The sequence below is a fragment of the Cynocephalus volans genome, chromosome 5 (assembly GCF_027409185.1).
Source record: "Cynocephalus volans isolate mCynVol1 chromosome 5, mCynVol1.pri, whole genome shotgun sequence".
In the NCBI taxonomy this organism is placed as follows: domain Eukaryota; kingdom Metazoa; phylum Chordata; class Mammalia; order Dermoptera; family Cynocephalidae; genus Cynocephalus; species Cynocephalus volans.
This window is the reverse complement of record NC_084464.1, coordinates 138,520,411-138,543,431: the sequence shown is the minus strand read 5'-3', so window position 1 is coordinate 138,543,431 and position 23,021 is coordinate 138,520,411. Positions and strand designations below refer to the sequence as shown.

General features: G+C 40.5%; 1 protein-coding gene across 2 annotated transcripts in view; it reads left to right on the top strand.

The window, feature by feature from the left end:
* NHSL1 (NHS like 1) overlaps positions 1–23,021 on the top strand; it is a 121,574-nt gene that overhangs the window by 92,009 nt on the left and 6,544 nt on the right. Inside the window, exons 4-6 of one of the 2 annotated variants that reach the window (XM_063097121.1) lie at positions 8,643–8,835; positions 13,147–13,278; positions 19,653–22,868. In XM_063097121.1, coding sequence (XP_062953191.1) covers positions 8,643–8,835; positions 13,147–13,278; positions 19,653–22,868 — 3,541 coding nt within the window. The remainder of the gene's footprint in view (positions 1–8,642; positions 8,836–13,146; positions 13,279–19,652; positions 22,869–23,021) is intronic. The other variant, XM_063097120.1, reaches the window with a different exon arrangement.

The following is a 23,021-nucleotide window of genomic DNA, read 5'->3' as shown; positions in this document are numbered from 1 at the left end:
AACACTTACCAAGTAAGACTCTACAATGTATTTATAGTGTGAGGAAAGGTATTTTGCTAATGATATGCACACACACCTTTGATATTAAAAGTGGAGATGTAGTGTAGCAAGAAAAAAATTGTTTTAAAGAATTTCCAATTGTATACGCTGTATAGATCATCTAAATATGCTGCATGAAAAAATGCTGTCAGCAAAGGGATTTTGAAATCCCAGAAAATACTTTTTTATTCAACTGTGATATCAAAGAGTAAGCCATTGCTTTTTGTTCTAGTTCTGACTTTTTTTTCCTTCAGTTTTCAGTGTAAACCAGGTACTACCAAAGAAGTTATTCAGGTATTTGAAGGGAGTTAAGTTATAGCTGCCAAAATACTTCCTATGAGTTGATAGGGAAATTCTCCAATTGCTGTCGTTGGGGATTACGTTTGATGGTAGTTTCACAGAATGTGGGAAACATTTACAGAGGTCTCATTGTCTCAGGAGAAAGGATGTCAATCACAAGTTACTCAATCTCTTGGGGGTGAAATTCACCCCCAAAGGGATGAATTAGACTGGAATTTTTTCAATAAGTGGTTGGCTTTAATGATAGTGACAGAAACCAAAATTTTCTGTGCTGTTTCCTGTTATTCTTTTAACTGCACCTCCATTTCTGTTTTAGGCTTCGTTGATAGGAAATATTAAAATCAAAGGAAGACTTTGAAGAAGAGGGCAATGGCCTTGCTGCTGTAACTGTAAACATAGAAGGCTTATTTAACATGCTGTTTGAGAGCACAGGTTTGGGGCAGCTTTCCCACCTGTCGAAGCTGGGTGGCTTTGAGTAGGTGGCTTTCCTTTGTGAGCTTCGGTTTCTCCAGTTGTAAAGAGACACAAACCACATGTCTGGTTTGCTCAGGATAGCCCTGGTTTACAGCTGTTATCCTGTGTAATTATTAATTGCACCCTCTTTCGCTCTCAAAGGTTTTCTGGTTTTGATAATAAATTACACAGTTACCCTACTTACCTTGAAGGGTTGTTATGAGATTTAAGTAAATTAATGTTTGTAAAACCCTTAGCACAGTGCCTGGCACATAGTATGTGCTCAAATGATGATGAGTAGTGTTACTAAACGGCTTGGTTTTCCAAACCAGACTTCAAAGAAAATGACTCAATAGACGGTCTGTTTTTATGAAAATTTGGCCACTCTCCCAATCACCCTGTCTTTTATTTCACCCACATAGAATTTCCTGCCTAAAGCAATGAGTTTGAGTGGTTTCTGCAGCGATTAAAAGATTTCTGATTGCTGTGGCTTTACAGGTTATCTGTGTGTGGAACTACTTTGCTAACTTTATAATAGTAGAATACTTTAGAACATTTTCAGAATTTTTTCACAAATTATATCTCATTTTCCATAAGAGCTTCATGAAATAGGTATTTTAATAGTCATTACTATCGTTTCAATGATCTGGAAACTGGGGCTCAGAAATATAAAATTACTTTCACAAGATCCCATAGTCAGAAAGCATCAGGGAGGATATGAATGCAGGACGTCTTAGAGGTCATTTCTTTTTATTGTACCATGTTGGTTAAAGAAAAGGATGAGATTACTAAATTACCCAAATTCCTTCTCATTATGCCTGTTTTTTTCATCTTTCATTCCATCTTTGACTTGTTTGGCATTCATTCATTCATTTACTCCCCCCTCCCCCCCAAAAAAGCATTGTAGTGCTGCTTAGTCTCAGTATATGGACAACAGTGCCTGACCTAGAGTAGCTTACAGTCTAGAAGTGATAACTCTAAATGCAATCATTTGCAACTGGGTTTCTCTGTGGGAGTAATTTCAGGACACAGTGGAAAAATGTAGGAGTCTGTTCTGGCTGCTGGCTCTATGTGATCACTGCTCAGCAATTTACGGCACCGTGTTACTCTGTACCATTGCAGGAGAGGATGAGAAAGTTGGGGTCTCTCATTCCCAGGCCTCTATGCATTGCAAACCAGTGAAGGTGTTGTATACATCCCATTCCACTGTAATCACTCTCCATTCATTTCTGCCTTTTCTTCTAGATGGGAGGACAGCATCCTTTTCTTGTTGATCTCCAAAATGGAGCCAAGCACCTGTCACATGGAAAGGGACAGGCACCAGAGACTGTACTCAGTGCTATATGCAAATATATTCAATATTGATTGCAACCGTGCAAGGTAGCTTTGATTATGCCTGTATCATGGATGAGGAAACAATCTTGAACAGATTAGGTCACTTGCTTAAGATCACATAGCTTTTAAATACTGAAACAAGATCTCTCTCTTAAAACACCTTTATTGAGGTGTAATTTACATAAAATAAACTGTATATATTTAAAGTGTACAACTTAATAAGTTTTGACATGTGTATACACATGAGACCATTACCACAATCAAGATAGGTCCATCACCCTCCGAAGTGAAACCAGGATTTAAATCCAGATCTACAACTCCAAAGCCCATATTTTCCTTCGAGTAATGAGTGTATGGAGAGTAGAACCCTTGCTGTAGGCCTTTTCTCCTAGTCACTCTCTTATGGGGAGTTTTGAATTGTTGAGATAAAGAAAAAACATCTTTTACAACCCAACTGTCCCTCAATAAAAGAATGGATAAATAACTGTGGTACTAGAGTGAAATGTGAACCCCAGTGAAATGAATGAATTGTAGAGTCACACAACTACATGGATGTGTCTTACATAATAGTAAGTCAGAAACCCTACGAAGAGAATGATACTATTTTCATAGAGTCAAAGCAAGTCTAAACATGTAATTTAGACATACTTATACACACAAACACACAGATATAACAAGTTAAGGAATGAAGAACATAAAATTCAGGCTAGGGAAGCAAGGAGATGGGACCAGGGAGGGACATGGAGGTAGATGTGGGTTATTAGTAATATTTTAGGTCATGGGTTGGGTGGTGAGTTCTTGAGTATTCATTATGTTATGTATTTTGAATATATTATTTATTATACTGAAATAATAATTAAAAAGAAATTATATCAGTTAAACATTTGTGTTCTAATTATTTTTATTATTTTGAGGAAAAGGTCACTTAACATGGAATAGTTAAAATCCAAAATGTTTTAATTCAATACCTGCTAAGGGCTGGCCCGTGGCTCACTTGGGAGATTGTGGTGCTGATAACACCAAGGCAGTGGGTTCAGATCCCTATATAGGGATGGCCGGTTGGCTCACTTGGAAGAGCGTGGTGCTGACAACACCAAGTCAAGGGTTAAGATCCCCCACAGGTCATCTTTTTAATAAATAAATAAATAAAAAGTAAGTTTAAAGTTCTTGATAAAGGGACTAATATATTGAATAGGAAGGGTAGGGCCTTGAAGAGGTGATTAGATTTTGAGGACCATACCTTGTGAATAGATTAAAAATGGTGGTCATGGGTGTGGTTCTGAGGGCTTTAAAAAGGAAAGTACACCAGGAGCTGTCTCTCTGCTCCACCATTTTCTGCCATGTGAGACCCCTGGGTCACTATCGTCAACCACCAAATATGTTTTCTGGACTTTGGACTTCCCAGCCTCTGAAACTGTAAGCAATAAATTTTGTTTTCTTTATAAATCACCCAGTTTCAGGTATTTTGTTATAAGTAACACAATGGACTAGTACAGGAGAGAATGAACAATTAAAGTTACTTATTAATGTGGATGTGGATATCACCTCTTCACCATCATGGAGTTGCAGAGTGGGCCGTGACTGTGTTTCTGTATGGATTCAGTTCTTCCACTCCCACTTTTTCTGTTATTGTTGGCTCCGGGGGGTGGGATGGGGGGGAATAATGGAGACAACAGAATTAAATCAGGGTCTTTCATGTCTAAGTATACTGAAGACAGAAGTAGCGTATTGCCAAAAAAGAACGTAGAAGTTTTGGCACCTCATAAAACTATCTAGGATCTTGAAAAGCAAGAGTCAACCCGAGAGATTTGATTCTGGAAGGAAAAACCCAAGGACTAAGTGTCCTCCAAAAAGGACTATAATGTATGTTGGTATCTTTTTAAGTAGTGCTCTATAGTTTTATATATTCTCTATCTATTTTCATGTAATAATTGCTAAATTAATGCTAAATTTAGCTCTGGTTTTAGTTCAGTTTTTTAATTTCTGAAAGCAAAGCAAATTTTTAGAAAAGACTGGGCTAATCTGTTTCACAGTTAAGCCCACTTTTGGCTGTTCTGCCAAAGAGACCATACATAGTTTAGGCCCCACTGTTCATCTGGTGGGAGCTTGTCTCATTTCCAGGCAGGACCTCGTAGTCTCTGAAGTGCAGGTCTTGCAGCATCCAAATGTCACAAAGCATCTACAGGTGTCACTGGTGATCTCCCTTTCTAAGTGAAGTAATTTGACACAAGGAATTATGGATTGTTGTTTTTTTTAAAGATGACCAGTAAGGGGATCTTAACCCTTGACTTGGTGTTGTCAGCCACGTTCTCCCAAGTGAGCTAACCAGCCATCCCTATATAGGGATCCGAACCCGTGGCCTTGGTGTTACCAACACCACACTCTCCCAAGTGAGCCACAGGCTGGCCCGGAATTATGGTTTTTTAAGTTTCATTTCTGACTTGCCATTCCTTCCCAGACCCAGGGTATGGGGTATTGAACATTATTGACCAATTTTACAAATCTAAAAACCACATATAAGTTCAAAAGCAAGGCAATTTTAAACTTAAAAAAAAAAGTCAGTCACCTTATATTGAGGGATTCCATTAGCATGAAGCATGTCAGTGCTACTTGGGTCATTCTGTTCTCTGTACAGGAGAGTGAGCATCTCAAAACATACAGCTAGTAAATGAAAGAGCCAGGATGATGACACATTCTGTTTTTTTATTCAATCTCCTACACCACATTGTTGGCTTTTATAGATTTTCAAAATATTTTGTTCTAATGGAGAGATATAAAAGGAGATTTTGTTTTTATGCCAGAATACCTAATAACTTATTGTAAATATTGCCACGTTATTATTTTACACTGTTTCACAGCAGAGATGTTGGGATCAGATCTGGGTTCTAATCCCAGCTACCCACTTGTGAACTTTCCAAAAGTATAGTTACCCTTCTGAATCTCCATTTCCTCATTCGTTAACCAAGGCTAACACTGTGAAGATTAAATGAGATAGTTCCTATAAAGCCTGCAGCCCACAGCAAGGCATATAGCAATTAGTTACTAAATGGTAACCCATTTGAAACCAAAATCCTGAAATAGCTTTCTGTGCAACTCTGATATAAAGCCTCATAGAACTTATATATATTTTCGTGGGAGAGACAAATAAGATAAATAAAATATATGTGTACTAGTGATATGTACTAAAGAGAAAAAAGAAAGCAGGGAATGGGGATATAAAATATTGGAGAAAAGTTGAAATTGAATAGGGTAAACAGGTAAAAGACTTCAACAAGAAGGGGACTCTTAAGTAAACACATGAAGAAAAAGAAGGTGCTACCTGTGTGGATGTCTAAGTGAAGAACTTCTGGGGTGGTAGGCACAGCAAATGCAAAGGCCCTGAGGCCTGAGTGTGCATGGTATGTACAAGGAGCAGCATGGAGGATGGTGTGGCGGGAGTAGAATAAAGGGGAGTAGAGCAGTAGGAAATGCGGTCAGACAAAGAACAGTGGGCCAGCTGGGAGGTCCTGGAGGGTCTTGTAGGTCATAGTTAAGACTTTGTGGAGGTTTTGAGCAGAGCGGCAACATGATCTTACATTTTGAAGGGATCTCTTTGGCTGCTGTGTTGAGAATGGACTGTTGGAAGGGGAAGAGTAGGGGAGGGTGATCAACAAGGGCAGAAGCCTGGAGAACAGTTAAGAGGCTAATGTAATAATCTAGGGCTTTACAGTATCCATCTTAAGGGAGTAATGATGCTGTGTTCTGCCACTGAGATGCAGGAAGTTTATTCCTGAGCCCCTGCTGTATTTGTAAACACTGGGAGGAATGGGAGTCACATCGTTCAGAAAGTAGTGCCACCCTGGTGTTTTATTTGTGTTTAGTAGATTGTGGTAGCGTGTAACAATCACATTTGCTTATAACTTTATCTGTGCTCTGCTTGTCTGGGAAATTTTCTTGTAAGAGAAGGGAACCCTTTATAAAATGGATTTTCTTTGTCAGTTGTCTTACTGGAGCAGTCCCTGGTCGTCCCAGGGCAACCAAGGCCACAGGGAAGTGCTCTTTCATTTTGAGAGTTATTGATTCTGACACTATCAGTCAACTCAAATAAAAGTAGGTTAGTGGGGCTGCTGAGCAGCATTGAGATGCTTACAAGTGACAGACATCACACACGGAAAAGGGAGCCCTTGCTGGAGGGCAGCGGGGCTGCATAGTTCTCTGTCACCCTGCAGCTTTACTTTTCTTTCTTTTAAACCTTTTTGGTTAAGATTTGCTTCTTATTGCCTTTAAAATTTATGCTGTATTTCCAGGTTGCCTGAAAAGCTATTTCTTTGTGTATATATCTGAAAATTGAAGTAACCTTTTAACTTACTAAATTGAGATTCAACCTCAGACATGTGGCCTTTACCAAAACTGCTGTGAAATTCTCAAATGAAATTAATTTTAATTATTGTGTGTGTGTGTCTGCACCTTAAGGGTAAAGAATGTGTATTATAAGTCAAACTTAACGAGAGCGTTTGTCACAACTACAAAAAGCCTGGAAATAATTGATTTACATTAGATGGATTAGCTGCTGCATCTGCTGCCGCTGGCTCAAAAAATCCGTTTGGTTGTTTTTCAAGGATCTGTGTGAGTTGTAACCATTTTCACCAGAGTCAGATCAAATACAAATAGATATAGTGCAATTTAGTATGATAAGACACAAGTGACATATGCTCACTTTATAGATTGAGTATATTTGTCAATTAATTACAAACGTTATTTCACATTTTCCTTAAGTGGGAAAGAAACTAGATGGTCATTTTATATATTAAGAACATAGAGTAAAAAATATATTAAGATATCTAATTATATGATTTATTTTATATTTTTATTCCACAATGCCTTTATCGTTATCTCCTTGCAATAAAAAAAAAGGCACTTATCAATTCATAGCTTTTCTAAAATCATGTCTGTATGACTACCACCTTCATATCCATGATACTTAAACAGTTATAGACACCTCCACACTTATCATCTCATTACATCCTAGGAGTACCTCTGTGAATGCAGAAGGTAGCCAGGATAGCCCCATTTTACAGCAAAGGAAACATCAAGGTTTAGGAGCAGACTTGGGTTTTTGGATTCTTAGTCTAGGACTCTATATCCCCAACACCTGATTATTTTCATTAGCTCTGATGTAGTCTTTTTCAGATTTGTGGAGCTTTAGTAGTTGTAGAATAAATACAGATATTTTGCAGCAAGATAAATTCAGTAGCAAAAAAAAGTGACAGTGTTCCTTGTGTTCAAGATTTCTAACCAAGCATTTCCATATATTTCCTACCCATGTCCTGTTAGAAACTTGCATTAAATCCACAAAGGCATCAACATGCTTTTTTTGAAAGTAGGTAAATCCTCACAAACATAATGTTGGATGAAAGAGGTCACAAAAGAGAACAGATAGTATGATTCCCTTTATAGAAAGTTCAAATACAAGCAAAATGAAGCTGTGGTGTTAGCAGTTCAGATATTCAGTTATTACTCTTGTTTGGGGTGTATGATGTAGGGGGAGAGTTTGAATTGGTCTGGGTGCTGGTTACACAGGTGTTCCTTTTGGGAAAGGTTTATTGACTTTTTTTTCTTCACTAAAATTATTTTTGCAAGCCTTATTTTCATAAGTGGTAGTTCAGTTTAAATGCTTTAGACTCGATGAGCAGTTCTTATAGATTTATTGTGTATTATAAACTGCCATTTTCCCAGAAGTCAATTACCTTTTTGGTTGTTGCTCCTAAGCAGGTTGCCATCATTTTGAATTCTTGGAGCTTCCCTTTCCCAGCGCCCGCTGCAATGGAGCTGTGGTGAAGTCCATCATAAACTTTCATGCTTACACTTTTTAAGATGTTTTGGGAAGAAAGGTATTGATTGAGGACGGGCTCTTCAGATAGGATGATAATCTGTATCAAAACAGAAACTGCTGGAAATGTCTTCATGGAATTCTGATAAGGCTCAGAGCAGAGCTTTAGTCAGCTCCTTATAATTTAACTATTTCACACCGATTTTTGCCTTTTAAATGGTTTCAGAAGAGCACAAATAGTTGAACAATAGCTCTATCATTTTTGAAATGTTCCTTGAGGTCAGAGCCTAAAGGAAATGAGATTGAGGCTAGAAGTTATTTTGAGCAAAACTAAATTTTAATAAAAATGGAAACTGACGGCCACAGCCACGATGTTTCTCCAGGCTTCTAATGTTAAACTAAATCCATAAGCTTTCTGACCACAGTAAATGTAGGAAAAACAGGAAGAACTTAAAAGATTTTGTGGATCAGCAAAACCTTTTGCAGTCTTCACAGTTTACAGACTAAGGCCAGTGTGAATCACATATATTATGGGTCCTGCTCAAGATGAGCAGTTTTCTTACAAACGCTTGCTTCTGTTTCTAAAAGGGGACCCATTGTTTTTGTCTTCCTTTAAATCAGTCTAATTTTCTTTTAATAAGGAATGTGTTTTTAAATGTTTCTGCCAGCTATTTACACACTGTGGCTGCTGCTTTTTTCTCTGCAGTGTTCTCTTTCTTCGTCAGAAGAGGAAAGATTTATTTCCAGCAGGAGACCTAAAACGCCAACCTCAAGTGACTTCTCTGACCTTAATACTCAGACGAACTGGACCAAGTCACTTCCACTGCCAACACCAGAAGAGAAGATGCGACAGCAAGCCCAAACAGTCCAGGCCGATGTGGTTCCTATTAATATAACTGGTACGCTCCCTGGGCAGACAGGTTCAGAATGTACTTGGGAGAATGGCTGTGGCTTTTGTTTGTTATATGCTCTTAGCATTTCATTTGTACATCAAAGGTGAATAGCTGTGGTTGGGCTTCCTGCTCGTTGCTTAATGGAAGGAATACTAAAACTACATATGTGTGTGCCTGTAAAATATCTGTTGTTTGTTAGATCAGAAGACTATGTCACCAAATGTTGGTGTCAAAAAATTCAGTGGTCCAACCATTCATTTAAAGAGTGCCTTTTTTTAATTGAATTGCTTTTTAGTTAGGTTTTGGTCATATTGGAACATCTTTTAAATGTGGTCCTGGGTAAGAACAAAATTATACATTTCCCTCCTAAAGGGTTATTTTAAGTAATATTTATAGAAGTGAAGAAAGAATAATTTTGTGATGTTTCTGAATGATATTTTCTTACCTTCCTGTTTTCTCAAGTAGAAAAGGGGAAAAATTACTTGAAATAAAAATAAAGTGAATTAATAGTAACTATAAAAATATTTTTTAAAAAACTATTTTTATTAACTTTAATAGGGTGATAAAATTGTATTTTGATTTTCATAATTTGAATTCCACACACTTTAAATAAAAATCCATTTCTTCTGAATATGCAACTTTTGAAATATGTTACATTAAGCTGGAATATGAATATTGTCAAACCTGGAATTCAAGTTCTTATGGAATGTTATACTCAGCCTTTAATCATTTGTGATAATCAAGGTGACACATAATTAGGTACATAAAGCTCAGAGATGATCTTTCACAAACTTAGAAGAGCTGTTGAAAAGATATCAAAATTTCCTTGCTTTATTATTTCTGTAGCCTGCAAAGAGGATAGGTCAGTAGTTTGGGGAGGGCACAAAGTGCAAAATAGACATTTTAAGAATTAATAGATTCGACCATGTATTCAATAGAAATAGATGACTATAGTGATTGTTGACAGTCCATATAACGCATGGCCCATAGGACCAGAACCTAAAAAAATCAGTTAACCAAAAAGGGTTAGTTGTCATAAACCATTAGGATGAAAACCCATAGACGCTTGCCATGCTTCTGAGGCTCTTGCTGTTGGAAAGCTTTTTGCTGTGGCATTGGTGAGCGTGTAAGGGGCTAATAGCACTTTGATAGTTTTCAAAAACCTTATAGGATGCTTAGAAATTACATATAAAACTCTTATTTTGAATTTCATGGAAATTTAATAAAGTACATCAATTTTTTTTGTGGTGGTGGCTGGCCGGTGGTACAGGGATCTGAACCCTTGACCTTGGTGTTATAACACTGTGCTCTAACCAGCTGAGCTAACCAGCCAGCCCAGTTATTTTCAATTCAAGGTCCACTTTCCCACATTTGTTTTACTTAAATGTTAAAGGAATAGCATGGCATTTTAATTTATTTTCTTTGCAGATAACATTGTTGGTCTTTCTGACTTTGCTTCCCATTTACTTAGATCATATTTTTTAAAGCTTATTGTTACAAGTAGCTGTGTTTCAGAACAAAGTGTTTATTGCTCAATGAAATACATGGATGCATATTTTCTATAAGAAAATGAATGATGTTATTTGATTGATTAAATGCAGCAGAAATGTAATTATATATGATTAAATGCCTAAGAAATAATATTATAAGATTAGAAAATTATGCTATGAAATATGACAATCATAATGGAATTAGGATGAGTGCATTATTTTGAGATTAGGAGATTTAAAGTAGAGTAACTAGAGTTTCAGGAATAAGGAATTATTTGCAATGAATTACATTGTCACAGCAGAAGACAGTGTCATATCTTTGAAGTTTAATTCACTCCTGTTTGATGACCAAGTAGATATAAATTACACGGAGTTTAAAAGAAAGTCTTTAAAATGCCACACATGAAAGGTGAATGACAGCAAAGAAATGAGCAATATGAGCTATGTCAAAATGCAGTTTACTTTTAATTGAGTGATTAGCATTTTGCAGAAATGTCAAAATTAATTATAATACCTAGTTATATATTTATTGATCCATTTTATGGGTCTGTGTTTTTCAAATACACACACATATTTCTTAAAGGATTTGTTTTTCTAATCTGGTGTAAAGAAACAATAAATTAAAATTTTTCACTTTTGGTGGTTGGCATAGTTTATACAGCTTCCTACTCTTTAAATTATGTATTTCTAAAGTCCTAGAAGACTTTTGAGATAAAAAGTTAGCTTCCTGTATGGAATTGTCATGTGCTTGTCGATTAAGGTGAGCATTGACCCTCTAGTTTGATTTTCAGTAAGGCTCAACAGGAAAAAAATGCCAATAAATATATTCTTTCAAATCCAGAGCAAAGCCCACCAGACATAGAGGTAGAGCATTAGGACAATGAGCTGCTACCTTGGAAATTGATTTAATCCTCATAATCCTGTAGGGACTTGGCATGTTCTAAGAGTAGAGAAGAAAAAGAAATGTTTAAAATAAAATGTGCAAATAAATATGTTCTGTAATCTGCCATGTGGGATAACAACTCTTCCACCTGGAAGATAAGTTTAGTGAGTAAACATACTTAATTTTTGCAAACTGCCTTTTACTGATATTCAAGCTACCTAAGTTTATTTCTAAAAAGTAACCATGACTAACTAATGCCATTTTTCAATGAAAAGGAGTGGTTAAATTCAGCAAGTGTTTATTGAATAACTGTTTTGTACCAGGCATTACCTGAGTGGCACAGGGGAAGCTAAGATGAATGAATCATGATCCCTACCCTCAAAATATGTATAGTCCGGCAGAGGAGACAGTCTTTTTTGGTCATCATGCAAGATGGAGTTTGGTGCCTTTAATGGTGTATGTTTTAGATGTTCATCCTCATGGGGTTTGTTTCTTAATATCCTTGGAGCTTGGGTGGCTTTATCTTTTATTTTTGTCTAGAAAGCAAAACTAGAGACTAAATGCAACTTTCTATTAATGTTTTGTCCATTCTTAATGTCTTCGTACAAGGAAGTTTTTCTGTCTGCTGCAGGGGACGAATGAGCCACCAAAATCATGACTTGCTTTTTGTAAGCACCATTTACGTGGTTGCACATAGTGAACTGATTTTCTCAGTAATGATACCTTCTGGTATTTCAGGGTCTTTTCTCACTAATCTCCATTAGCAACAAAATTGCAAGCATTTGCAGGTTTGCAAGCATTTTTTTAGTTTGTTCGTCAGTAGATGAAATGTGTTTTGATCATTCAGCTCTTTTATCCTCTGTTTTGATTAAATAAGTTTTGCAATTTATTCCGATCAAAATAGAAGTTACGTTGTCCTCAACATACCCACTTTGAATGTGTGTCAGTATTGCTAAAAAGAATGAATATTTTAATACTTTTCTTATGCATAAAATGACAGAAGTATGTAATTTGTGTGCATATATGTATTTTTGAAATCTATTTTTGAGTAGAGTAACCATTCAAAAAGTCAGTGCTCTAATTAAACTGTCAAGTAATTCATAACAGACCAATCAATAACTGATACTGTTATAAGCTTTATTATTTTATGGTTTCCCATGGTGTGTTAATCACACAAGCTTATGCTGTAGAAAGAAAAAAGTCCTGTGGATGTGGCATTCCGGGTTTGATTGTAACCTCACCTGAAATGTCAGAATTAAGATCATCTTTAAAAAGTGGTATGGAACAGAGAGAAGCAGTTCAGCTTTAACAACAGCCGTGCTACTGGGTCTCATTGTGATGAAAGTACTTTATCATTACAAGGCTTTTCTTTTTTCTCAACAGTTATATTTTACACCATAACAATGACCACAGTCTATCCAAATTGTCAGCCGCCTAGACTGAAGAAAGAGCTCTTCTTCCAAGAACTCTTGACTAAGTTATTTGCTTCATCACACAAAAGAAGACATTACATTGGTCTCTATGGGATGACCAGATGAATAAAGTATACGTATTGCTACTACCATATACATGCTGATGTAAAGAGTGATTTTGGTGATGGAGGACCTATGTGAAAGCTTTCCAAAGTTATTCATTTTTTAAGTAACACAAAATCATTCTTCCAGTGTGTTATTAACAAATTCGCATTTGCTACTACTCCAGCTCATTTGAAAATGAGATCAAGGTGCTTCCTTTGGAAGGACACATGCAGAAATTGGAAAACAGCCTTATGATGATAATGTGCCTTCCTTCCCTTTTTGCCCTTCAGCATTCATCATCATTTGACTGGCTAACATCATTGTTAATACCTTCTTATCATTTTACAACAAGCTTCTGGAAGAAAGTGCATGGTGTCAGCTTGCTTGGAAATAACATTGCTTTGCTTGTTCTACTACTCTACATTAGGGGAGAATTTTGATCGCCAGGCCAGCCTTCGGCGGTCTCTAATTTACACAGACACTCTGGTAAGACGACCGAAGAAAGTCAAAAGGAGAAAGACTATTACAGGAGTCCCTGACAACATACACAAGGAGCTAGGTATGGCTCATCAGAACTGTATTCGTTGCCCCTCCTTGCTGCCCGCCATTACTACGCTAACCTCATTAGTGGTGCTTATAAAATCAATACATTCTGATAGCCGTTTAGTGCCCCAAAGGGCTAGCTTCTTTCCTGAATAAGGCATTAGGTGCAAATCTTAATATCCCATGCAGACAGTTTACTGGATTTTGGGGAGAAGATGGGGGGTGGCGGTGGGGGAAGATCTTATATGAAAACTATTAACTGAGATGATAGAAATGGACAGTTATGTCATCATTTCTAGGTACCTCAAACACTGATTATTTCCACAATTAAATCTACTTTTCATTTAGAGCTTAAGTTTTCCTGAAACTAAAAACTCATTCTAGGACTTCAGATTATAAATACGTACTTCACTAGTTATACTGACAATACTGGTGGCATTTTGTCATCAGAGACATCAGTCTGGGATTATTGGTAAAGGTCACTACAATAGAAAATAATCATTTATGTTGGCTAATGCCTTCATTACTTTCAATGAAGCAATTTCATAGCTTTTTTATTCAGTTTTTTTCCACCTGTGATAAAAACAGAAAACAAAATTTTTTGACAGGTGCAAAGGGTTGTCTAGTTCATAACTCACTTATCCATTTTCTTTCTGCTTATCTTTCTTTCTGCTCTGGATAATCCTTTCATTCTCCTCTTTCTCTATGAACTTCCTTTCCCTGTTTTATGGTGGGGCCCAGCAGGAATGTCTGCTGAGGCGCATGGCAGAGTCCCTGGGTTAGGAGCAGGACGCAGTGCCAGGCTGCTTGGGTTGGAATCTTCATCCTGCCACTCACACCGTGGGTGACCTTGGGCAGGGTGCTTCACCTCTCTGAGTCTGCTTCCTCGTGGTGATGTTCATAGACACTGCCTCTCAGAGTCGTTTGAGGACTAAATGAATTTATACACGTGACACTGTTAGTACCTGGTACTACCATGAACATAATAGCTGCTGTTGTCGTTATTATAGGGAACTTAATACTAACAATCGTGAAATTTGCTTCTCCTTCAGCCAGTCTTTGGACTTATTTCCTATTAGGTACTTTCACCTGAAGTTTGTATTTACTATCCAAGGTTACACTCTAGAAACTTGAGTCATTTCTGAAATTGCCTATTAGTATTTTAGGCATAATGAGTTTGTTCTAGCAATAGTGATGTATCTGTTATAGCACCTTGAGGTAGCATTTCAGCTTCTGGGTGCTACAGATATTGTGCTCTGTATTTTTTCCCCCACCCTCCTGCTTACATCCCTTGTTTTCCGGAGGGCAGGCTCACTCTCCTTTACCTGGCATTTTCTCTTTTACTGCCACCCAATTCTACAGTATAAATGCTCTGCCTTCTGGACTGTAGCAACAGGTATAGCAATTCGCTGGGTGGCTTCAGTGATCCAGATGGTCACGTTATTCCATAATGGAGGCGTTTATTAGAAAAAAAGCAAGAGTGCAACTGCTTCCATGGGATTTGTGAAGTCTGTCTTTGGCTCATGGCCGCGTGCCGCTGCTTTTAGGCAGCCAGCCTTCCTGTGGCTGCCTGAGGCCTCCAGGCACCTTCCCTAAATCCACACCTTCCTGACACATGGGCTTTCTCCTTCTCCTCAAAACATAGCCGTGTCTTATTCTTTCAGACTGTTTTTTTTTTTCCTTCTTGAGGTGACAGCTAATTAATTTGACAAACTCATCTCTACTCATACATTCAGTAGATGTTCAATGGGCTAATTTCTTATAGCACTCGGGTAAGATTTATCTGGTCTTTTCAGGAGATATGCCTTAAAGACAGGCCTCTTGTAAGGTTGATGTTTAGAGGTGTGCTACATTTTAAGTGGCTTTCCAACAAAAATAGGTAGGTTTTGGAGGACTTTGTGCAAAAAGTATAAGGGTAGTTTGGCCCATATAAAGATACATGTACACATAAGTATTCAATGTTAATTATATATATGAATATGTAATATGAAATCTAGAACCTAAGAATTATGAATTTTTATCACTTTTATTACTGAACCAACCAGTACGAAGCCAATAACTCAGTTGCTTCTTTGATTTTACTGGAATGATCTGGCCAGATAGGTAAATCATGTCTTCTATAATTTTAATATATATATATATTTTTTTTAATTTTCTCGATATACATTGTGGCTGATTATTGCTCCCCATCACCAAAACCTCCCTCCCTTCTCCCTCCCCCCTCCCCCCCAACAATGTCCTTTCTGTTTGCTTGTCGTATCAACTTCAAGTAATTGTGGTTGTTATATCTTCTTCCCCCCCCCCCCGTTTTGTGTGTGTGTGTGTGTGTGTGTGTGTGTGTGTGTGAGTGTGAGTGTGTGTGAATTTATATATTAATTTTTAGCTCCCACCAATAAGTGAGAACATGTGGTATTTCTCTTTCTGTGCCTGACTTGTTTCACTTAATATAATTCTCTCAAGGTCCATCCATGTTGTTGCAAATGGCAATATTTCATTCGTTTTTATAGCTGAGTAGTATTCCATTGTGTAGATGTACCACATTTTCCGTATCCACTCATCTGATGATGGACATTTGGGCTGGTTCCAACTCTTGGCTATTGTAAAGAGTGCTGCGATGAACATTGGGGAACAGGTATACCTTCGACTTGATGATTTCCATTCCTCTGGGTATATTCCCAACAGTGGGATAGCTGGGTCGTATGGTAGATCTATCTGCAGTTGTTTGAGGAACCTCCATACCATTTTCCATAGAGTCTGCACCATTTTGCAGTCCCACCAACAATGTATGAGAGTTCCTTTTTCTCCGCAACCTCGCCAGCATTTATCGTTCAGAGTCTTTTGCAATTTTAATATTTTTTAAATTAATAACTGAGTCCCTGGAACTCACATTCGTTTCTCTTTTGCATGTGACATGGAACTACCACTGACACTAGAGGAAAGAAAATAGCCTTCCCCACATCATCTGTGCTGTGACTGTTGCCAGACATGAGACAGTTGATGTCATTGCACAATCGATGACATGACCTGGATCACAGCTGGAAGTCAACTGAGACAACTGTATCTAAGTTAGAGCTAGTTTTAAAAAAAAAAAAAGACAATTAGACAACACTCTAGTTTTATAGATAAGGTAGTTAGTTGGAGGATTGGGGGGCAGATGAGGGGAAGTAATATTTGAATACAGTTTTACTTAGCAAAAAAATTGGATCATGTATTTGCTTCATTCTTTCAAGACTTTTGGTTGACCTTGCTTTTTCCTCAGTATTTTGTACTTCTAAGGACTCTGGTGTGGAAGTCTTGTACTACCTAATGAATGATTATCAAAAATAGGCCCTTCATATTTTCTTTAAAATTAGTCTTATTCTAGTTATAAAACACAGGGAAGTATGGCTTTGTCAAGCAAATAGACAAAAAAGGAGGTGATTCTCTGAAGGAAAGGCATTCACTAGCAAAGGTGCACCCTGTCCACTAGGTGCTGCCCAAGTTGCCAAGAACTGTGGATTTAAAAAAGTTTACCATACAGAAGTGCTTTCATGAATTAGAAACTTACGTTATGCTTTATCATGTGCAGTTTTTACTTAAAAATCTGTAACTAATGGACTGTGGAGACTAGCCAACATAGAACACTTTAAAATTGAGGTGTGATATTTAATGTTTATAACTAGAGCATATCTAAGAACTTATTATAATTTGTTGCCTTCCATTTAAATGAATTGGACAACATTTCAAGTTTTTTCTTTAAACTTATCTTAAAACTACACATAAGTGTACATCTGTACATCATGTTATAAAGTTTCATTTTTTAGGATCAAGTAGGATTATTTTGTTGGTATATAATTATATTTAGCCATTGAATTTATCCCCATATATTCTGTCTAAGCAGAAGAATCCTCATTTAAAGGAATCCCTTTATGGACAATTTTTGATAGTTTGTACTAAGAGCATTACTAAAAATCTGACAAGACTCTTTTAAAAAAAGTCATATACTGAACCTTAACTTGTAGATTTTTCCCATCCTTAATTATATGTATTTTTTAGAAATTAAGAAATCCCTTGTATTAAGTAAAAGAAAAATTGTAATTCTTTTTTACATTATGTTTTAAAATCAGATAAATCCCATTAGGATTTTGTGCAGCACCTGAGTAGTCTACATTTGTTCGTAGTTCTCTTTTTATAGTTTCTTTTGTTCTTTAATCAATATAGCGTTCACCTGTGTCCTGTAATATTGTGAAATTTTTATACTGTGAAAATGTTGGAGGATCTGTGTTGGGAATAGAATTTTGGTGGTCCCTTTAATAAATTATATATTAATTTCTTAAATCTTTGTTAAGGTTCTTAAGAAAACATCTTAATAAGAAAGTTTCACTCAGCTGTAGATGGTGAAGAAATGGTTATATATCTATTTTCAGAAGGCCACAATGGTTTTACATGCAAAATTGTTACCCAAAAGTATTGGGATTTTATTTATAGCACTTAAAGGTAATTAAAAGTCGACCACTAACCCCATGCAAAAACTACTGCAATTTTGAAAGAGAAAGATATCAATAGCCATTGTTGAATGGCATGAGGTATCTTGAATGTCTGGAACTGAACCAGTACAATCTGATACACCAATGTAAGGCAGCCTCCCATCTTCTAAACTACCAAACGGCACGAACTTACACTTTTTGTTTTTCTTTCCTCAATGTGGATTTTTCTTCTGCTCCTGCCCTTTTGCCCACTTCCCCTCATTCTAAGGGACAGCCTCGTGTGTGGGGTGTGTGTGTGTGTGTGTGTGTGCCCACATGCACGTGTGTCTTCAGTGATTGGGTATGTGGCAGAGGGTGGAGAGAGGAAATAGACTGTCATTGCTAAAGATACAAGTATGAAAAATGATTCTCCATTGTCACAGTGAAGGAAAGGGCTTTATGCTGGGAAGCCTTCCTAGCAAGGTGGCATTTCCTTTGGGGTTGATGCAAGCACATTGCTGCCATTTTAGTAAGATCCTTTGCTGTGCAGATATGCAAAAGGCTTTGTATATCCACTCAGGGACATGTGCCCTACATGGTTAGTTATGTGGGGATAGAGGGAACTTTTAGGAATCCCATCACTATTGGTGTCCTTGTGCGGGTGTCCAGGGATGCAGATGGGTGCTGTACTAGCATCACTGAGCAAAGCCCAGGCTTGAGATACTTTCAGGTCCTTGTTGGATAAAAACAACATAGCAAGAACTATGGTTTTGCTATTTTTAAAGATTTATCCTAATGATTGACTGTTTATTCCTCAGTACACTTTGATAAGTTCTTGGCTTCATGATTTTCTTTTTTCTTTTCTTTTTAAAGCTCTGTAAGAACAGAGCTTTCCTGGGTAGCTTGCAATCTGTTTATCTATGCTGAAGTGTTTTTCTTGTTCACTTCCCTCTCTGTCTGCCCTTCCTCATGTTTCTTTCTTTCATTTTTTTTTTACATACTATTCTTTATTTGGTTGTAAAACTTTAAGAAATGAATAAACCTAATCTGAGGAAATGTTCATTGGATCAGTTCCTGCTTTTCTCCACTAGAACACAACAGATTGCTGTTACATTTTGAATGTCACCAACAGACAGATGATAATGGCTTCAGATGGATAATGAAATGTTTGAAACACAGATGGGCCTGTAAATCAATTTTCTCTTTCTTAGGATTTCCTTCTAACATAAACAATTCATGTAATTAACACTATTTTATACCAGTATCCTCATAGGTGGAATCTCTGTGGCCTTGTTGTTCAACTACTACATTAATCTGTCTTAGGGAAAGATGGTCACTACTTGATAGATGTTCTCTGCAGTCCCCTTGGTGGAGGAAAGGCCACCTTTATTTATTTATTTATTTATTTATTTATTTATTTATTTATAAAAGATGTCCGGTAAGGGGATCTTAACCCTTGACTTGGTGTTGTCAGTACCATGCTCACCCAGTGAGCTAACCGGCCATCCCTATATGGGATCTGAACCCGGGGCCTTGGTGGTGTCAGCACCGCACTCTCCCGAGTGAGCCACAGGCTGGCCCGGAAAGGCCTCCTTTAAGTCTTTAGTGAAAGGTGGTTATTTGAAAAGTAAATCCTCACAATGCACTCAGAGCCTTGATTTCAAAGGGAGTACCTGAGAATTCCATATGTGGCACTCAAGCTATAGGAGGATTTGAAGTACAAATTAGAAATGTACAGGAAATGCATAATAAGGATTTTTATCTTGGGAGTTATCAGTAACTTTAAATTCACTTAGGTACCTTACAGGAGAAAAGAAACTAAATGAAATAGATAAGTTTTCTTTTCCTGTCTTTTAAATTACAGAGTCAGAAGGAGGTGAGGGTACAGGTGATGAACACTGGATTTTTATTTTCAGGTAACAGCCTCTTTCTGCTTTATCTCCAGCATCAGGCACTGGCCAGGATGATGGTGGTGGCCACACAGTGTACAGCCCAGACCACTACCCTACACTGGGACAGCTTGGTAGCTGTCGGGCTGCAGGGCAGCGCTCAGAAACCAGGGACTCCAGCTGTCAGACTGAGGACATGAAGGTTGTACCACCTTCAATGAGAAGAATCAGGGCACAGAAGGGGCAAGGCATTGCTGCCCAGATGGGCCACTTCTCAGGCTCCTCTGGTAACATGTCTGTGCTGAGCGATTCCGCAGGGGTTGTGTTCCCCTCTCGCCTCAACAATGATGCTGGTTTCCATAGTCTTCCACGTTCTGGAGTGAGGGCGAACATTCAGTCCCTTGAGCCAAGGCTGGGTGCCCTGGGCCCTGCAGAAGACATGGATGGCACTTTCCACTACCAGAGGAGTAACTCACAAGTAGATGAAAACCTAGGATGTTTAGGAGGTGCCTCCAGGACTGCAGCACTTTTGAGGCCCAAATCTCAGGAGCTGCAGCACTTTGAGAGTGAAAATGTAACAAGCCCAGCGTGTGTGGTTTCTCCTCATGCAACATACTCCACCAGCATCATCCCAAATGCCACCCTCTCATCCTCTTCAGAGGTTATTGTTATTCACCCTGCTCAGAGTTCAGGGCAGCTGGACGGTAAAATTACCAGCTCATCCTCATACACAAAGGTAAAATCCAGAGACCGCCTCATCTCCAGGCATGCTGTGAAAGGTGATCATCAGCCTCCCAGTGGTCACTGGAATGAGGGCCATCCCACCATACCTTCACAGGCCCTAGGCACCCATTCCCCCAGTGCCCCAGCAAATTGGGAAAATGGGCCCCAAGCCATGCCCTATAATTGCAGAAACAACCTGAGCTTCCCATCCCATCCCCAGGATGTGGATGGCAAGAGCGAGTCTAGTTATTCAGGGGGCAGAGGGCACGGCAGCTTGGAGCCCTGGGAATACAAGGCCTCAGGTAATGGGCGGGAATCCCCACTGAAGTCACACTTGGCAACTCAGGGTTACTCCACTCCTGCAAGTAACATGAGCAGCTGCAGTCTGGACCAAACATCCAACAAAGAGGATGCTGGGTCCCTGTATTCAGAGGACCACAATGGCTACTACACATCTATGCACACCGACTCTGGACATGGATCTGGGAATCTGTGCAATAGCCGCGATGGCTTTGGAAACCCCAGGCACAGCGTGGTCAATGTTTTTGATGGAAGAGCTCAGAAAAACCAAGGGGACCGATCAAGTTACCATGATAAATCCCTTTCCAGAAACATCTCTTTGAAGAAAGCAAAGAAGCCTCCCCTGCCACCCTCGCGGACAGACTCTCTCCGCAGGATTCCCAAGCAGAGCAGCCAGTCGAACGGGCAGGTGCTCAATGAGAGCCTGATCGCCACGCTCCAGCACTCGCTGCAGCTGAGCCTCCCGGGCAAGGGCGGCAGCTCGCCCTCCCAGAGCCCCTGCAGTGACTGTGAGGAGCCCTGGCTGCCGCGTTCCCGGAGCCAGAGCACGGTCAGTGCCGGCAGCAGTATGACATCCGCCACCACCCCCAACGTCTACCCCCTGTGCGGGGTCACGCCCTCGCAGAGCGACACGAGCAGCGTCAAGTCGGAGTACACGGACCCTTGGGGCTACTACATCGACTACACGGGCATGCAGGAGGACCCGGGCAACCCGGGAGGGGTCTGCCCGGCCAGCAGTGGGGCGCCGACCAGAAACGGGCCGGGCCACCGTGCCCCAGAGGGCTCGAGGGCCGCGATGCCCCACGTGCCCAGTGGTTCAGTCAAACCAAAGATGACATCGCCGGAGAAGTCACACAGAGTCACTTCTCCATCCAGTGGGTACTCCAGCCAGTCCAATACACCCACAGCGCTCACCCCTGTGCCTGTGTTTTTAAAATCCATGTCACCAGCAAATGGGAAGGGAAAGCCCAAGCCCAAGGTGCCAGAAAGGAAGTCCTCTCTGATGTCTTCAGTGTCCGTTTCCTCGTCGTCCACTTCTCTTTCCTCCAGTGCTTCCACTGAAGGAAGTGGCACTGTGAAGAAGCCCGCCTCGGCCACGGCCTCTCCGCCGGCGGCTGCTGCTCCTGTCCCCTCTCTTCCCTCGCCACCTGCTGCCGACAGGTCCCCTGCCCTCCCTCCGCCCCCTCCTCTAGCAGGTGGCTCGCCCCTGCCGCGCTCTCCCGGTTTCCCGCCTACACCACCAGAAGCCCTCGCTCCCTTCTGCTCCACCACCGCCACTGCCACCGCCGGGTGCCTTCCTCGTGCCCCCGCAGCCCTCAGCCCCGTTCTTCCAGATTCTTCTGCTGCCTTGCCGCCGCCCCCACCTTTCTTACCCACCTCGCTGCCCCCGCCTGCCCCGCCGCTTGACCCCAGTCTCGTGAAGGACACCAGGCCTTCTTTCAAAACCTCTGGCCAGCCAGCGCCCTCCCGGGAGGCCTGCAAGCCTCCTGCTAACAAGGAGGAGGGCAGCAGGCCCCCCATGCCCCTGATAACCACGGAGGCGCTGCAGACGGTGCAGCTGAGGCCCGTGCGCAAGAACTCGGCCACCGAGGTAGCTCTGTCGTCTGAACCAGCAGCTCAGGAAACACCAGCTCCGGGTGCTCCACGATACCACTTGAAGCCATCTGCTCTCCTCAAATCCCCAAATAGCATCAATGAAATGGAGAGTGGAAGCCAGCCCGCCGCCGTGACAAGCTCGCTTCCGATGCCTGCCAAGAGCCAGAGTCAGGGTGACCATGGCAGTGCAGCCGAGCATGGCAGCCCTCCGAGCTGCAGCCGTGCAGCTCCGGGGCCCAGTGCTGGAATCGCCCCACTCCCGGACCCTTCACCCAGCAGGAAACCGCCCCCCGTTTCCAGGAAGCCCAAACTGTTCCTGGTGGTGCCACCTCCGCAGAGAGATTACTCCACAGAGAACGTGAGCGAAGCCTTCCCAGGGGCGCCCAGCCCGACGAGAGGAGAGGAGGGCTCTGTGCACAGCAAAGAGGCGCGAGAGAGTCCTGCAGCCCGAGCTGGTTTCCACGCGGCGCACCCCGGCAGCTCGGGTTTTGAGGGAGGAGCTGCAGGATCCTTGTCTCCCAGCAGAGTGGAAGCCAATGTCCCCATGGTACAGCCCAGTGCTTCTCCAGCCCCCACGCAGGAAGAGCCAGCAGAGCACAGTACGGCTGGTGGGGACAACGTGGAGAGCTGCTTGTGTCAACAGGATGGAGGAGGTAAGTGGCTTTTCTCCTGTGCCCCTCTGGCCATCTGCAGCAGAGCCGAGTAGGGCTTGTTGGGTGCTCACACGTGGAGCTCGGGTAGATGGGGTCAGAATCACGTGGAAGCCAGAAGCAGATGGGCTTCCAGTGCTGCTGCTCACATTTGTT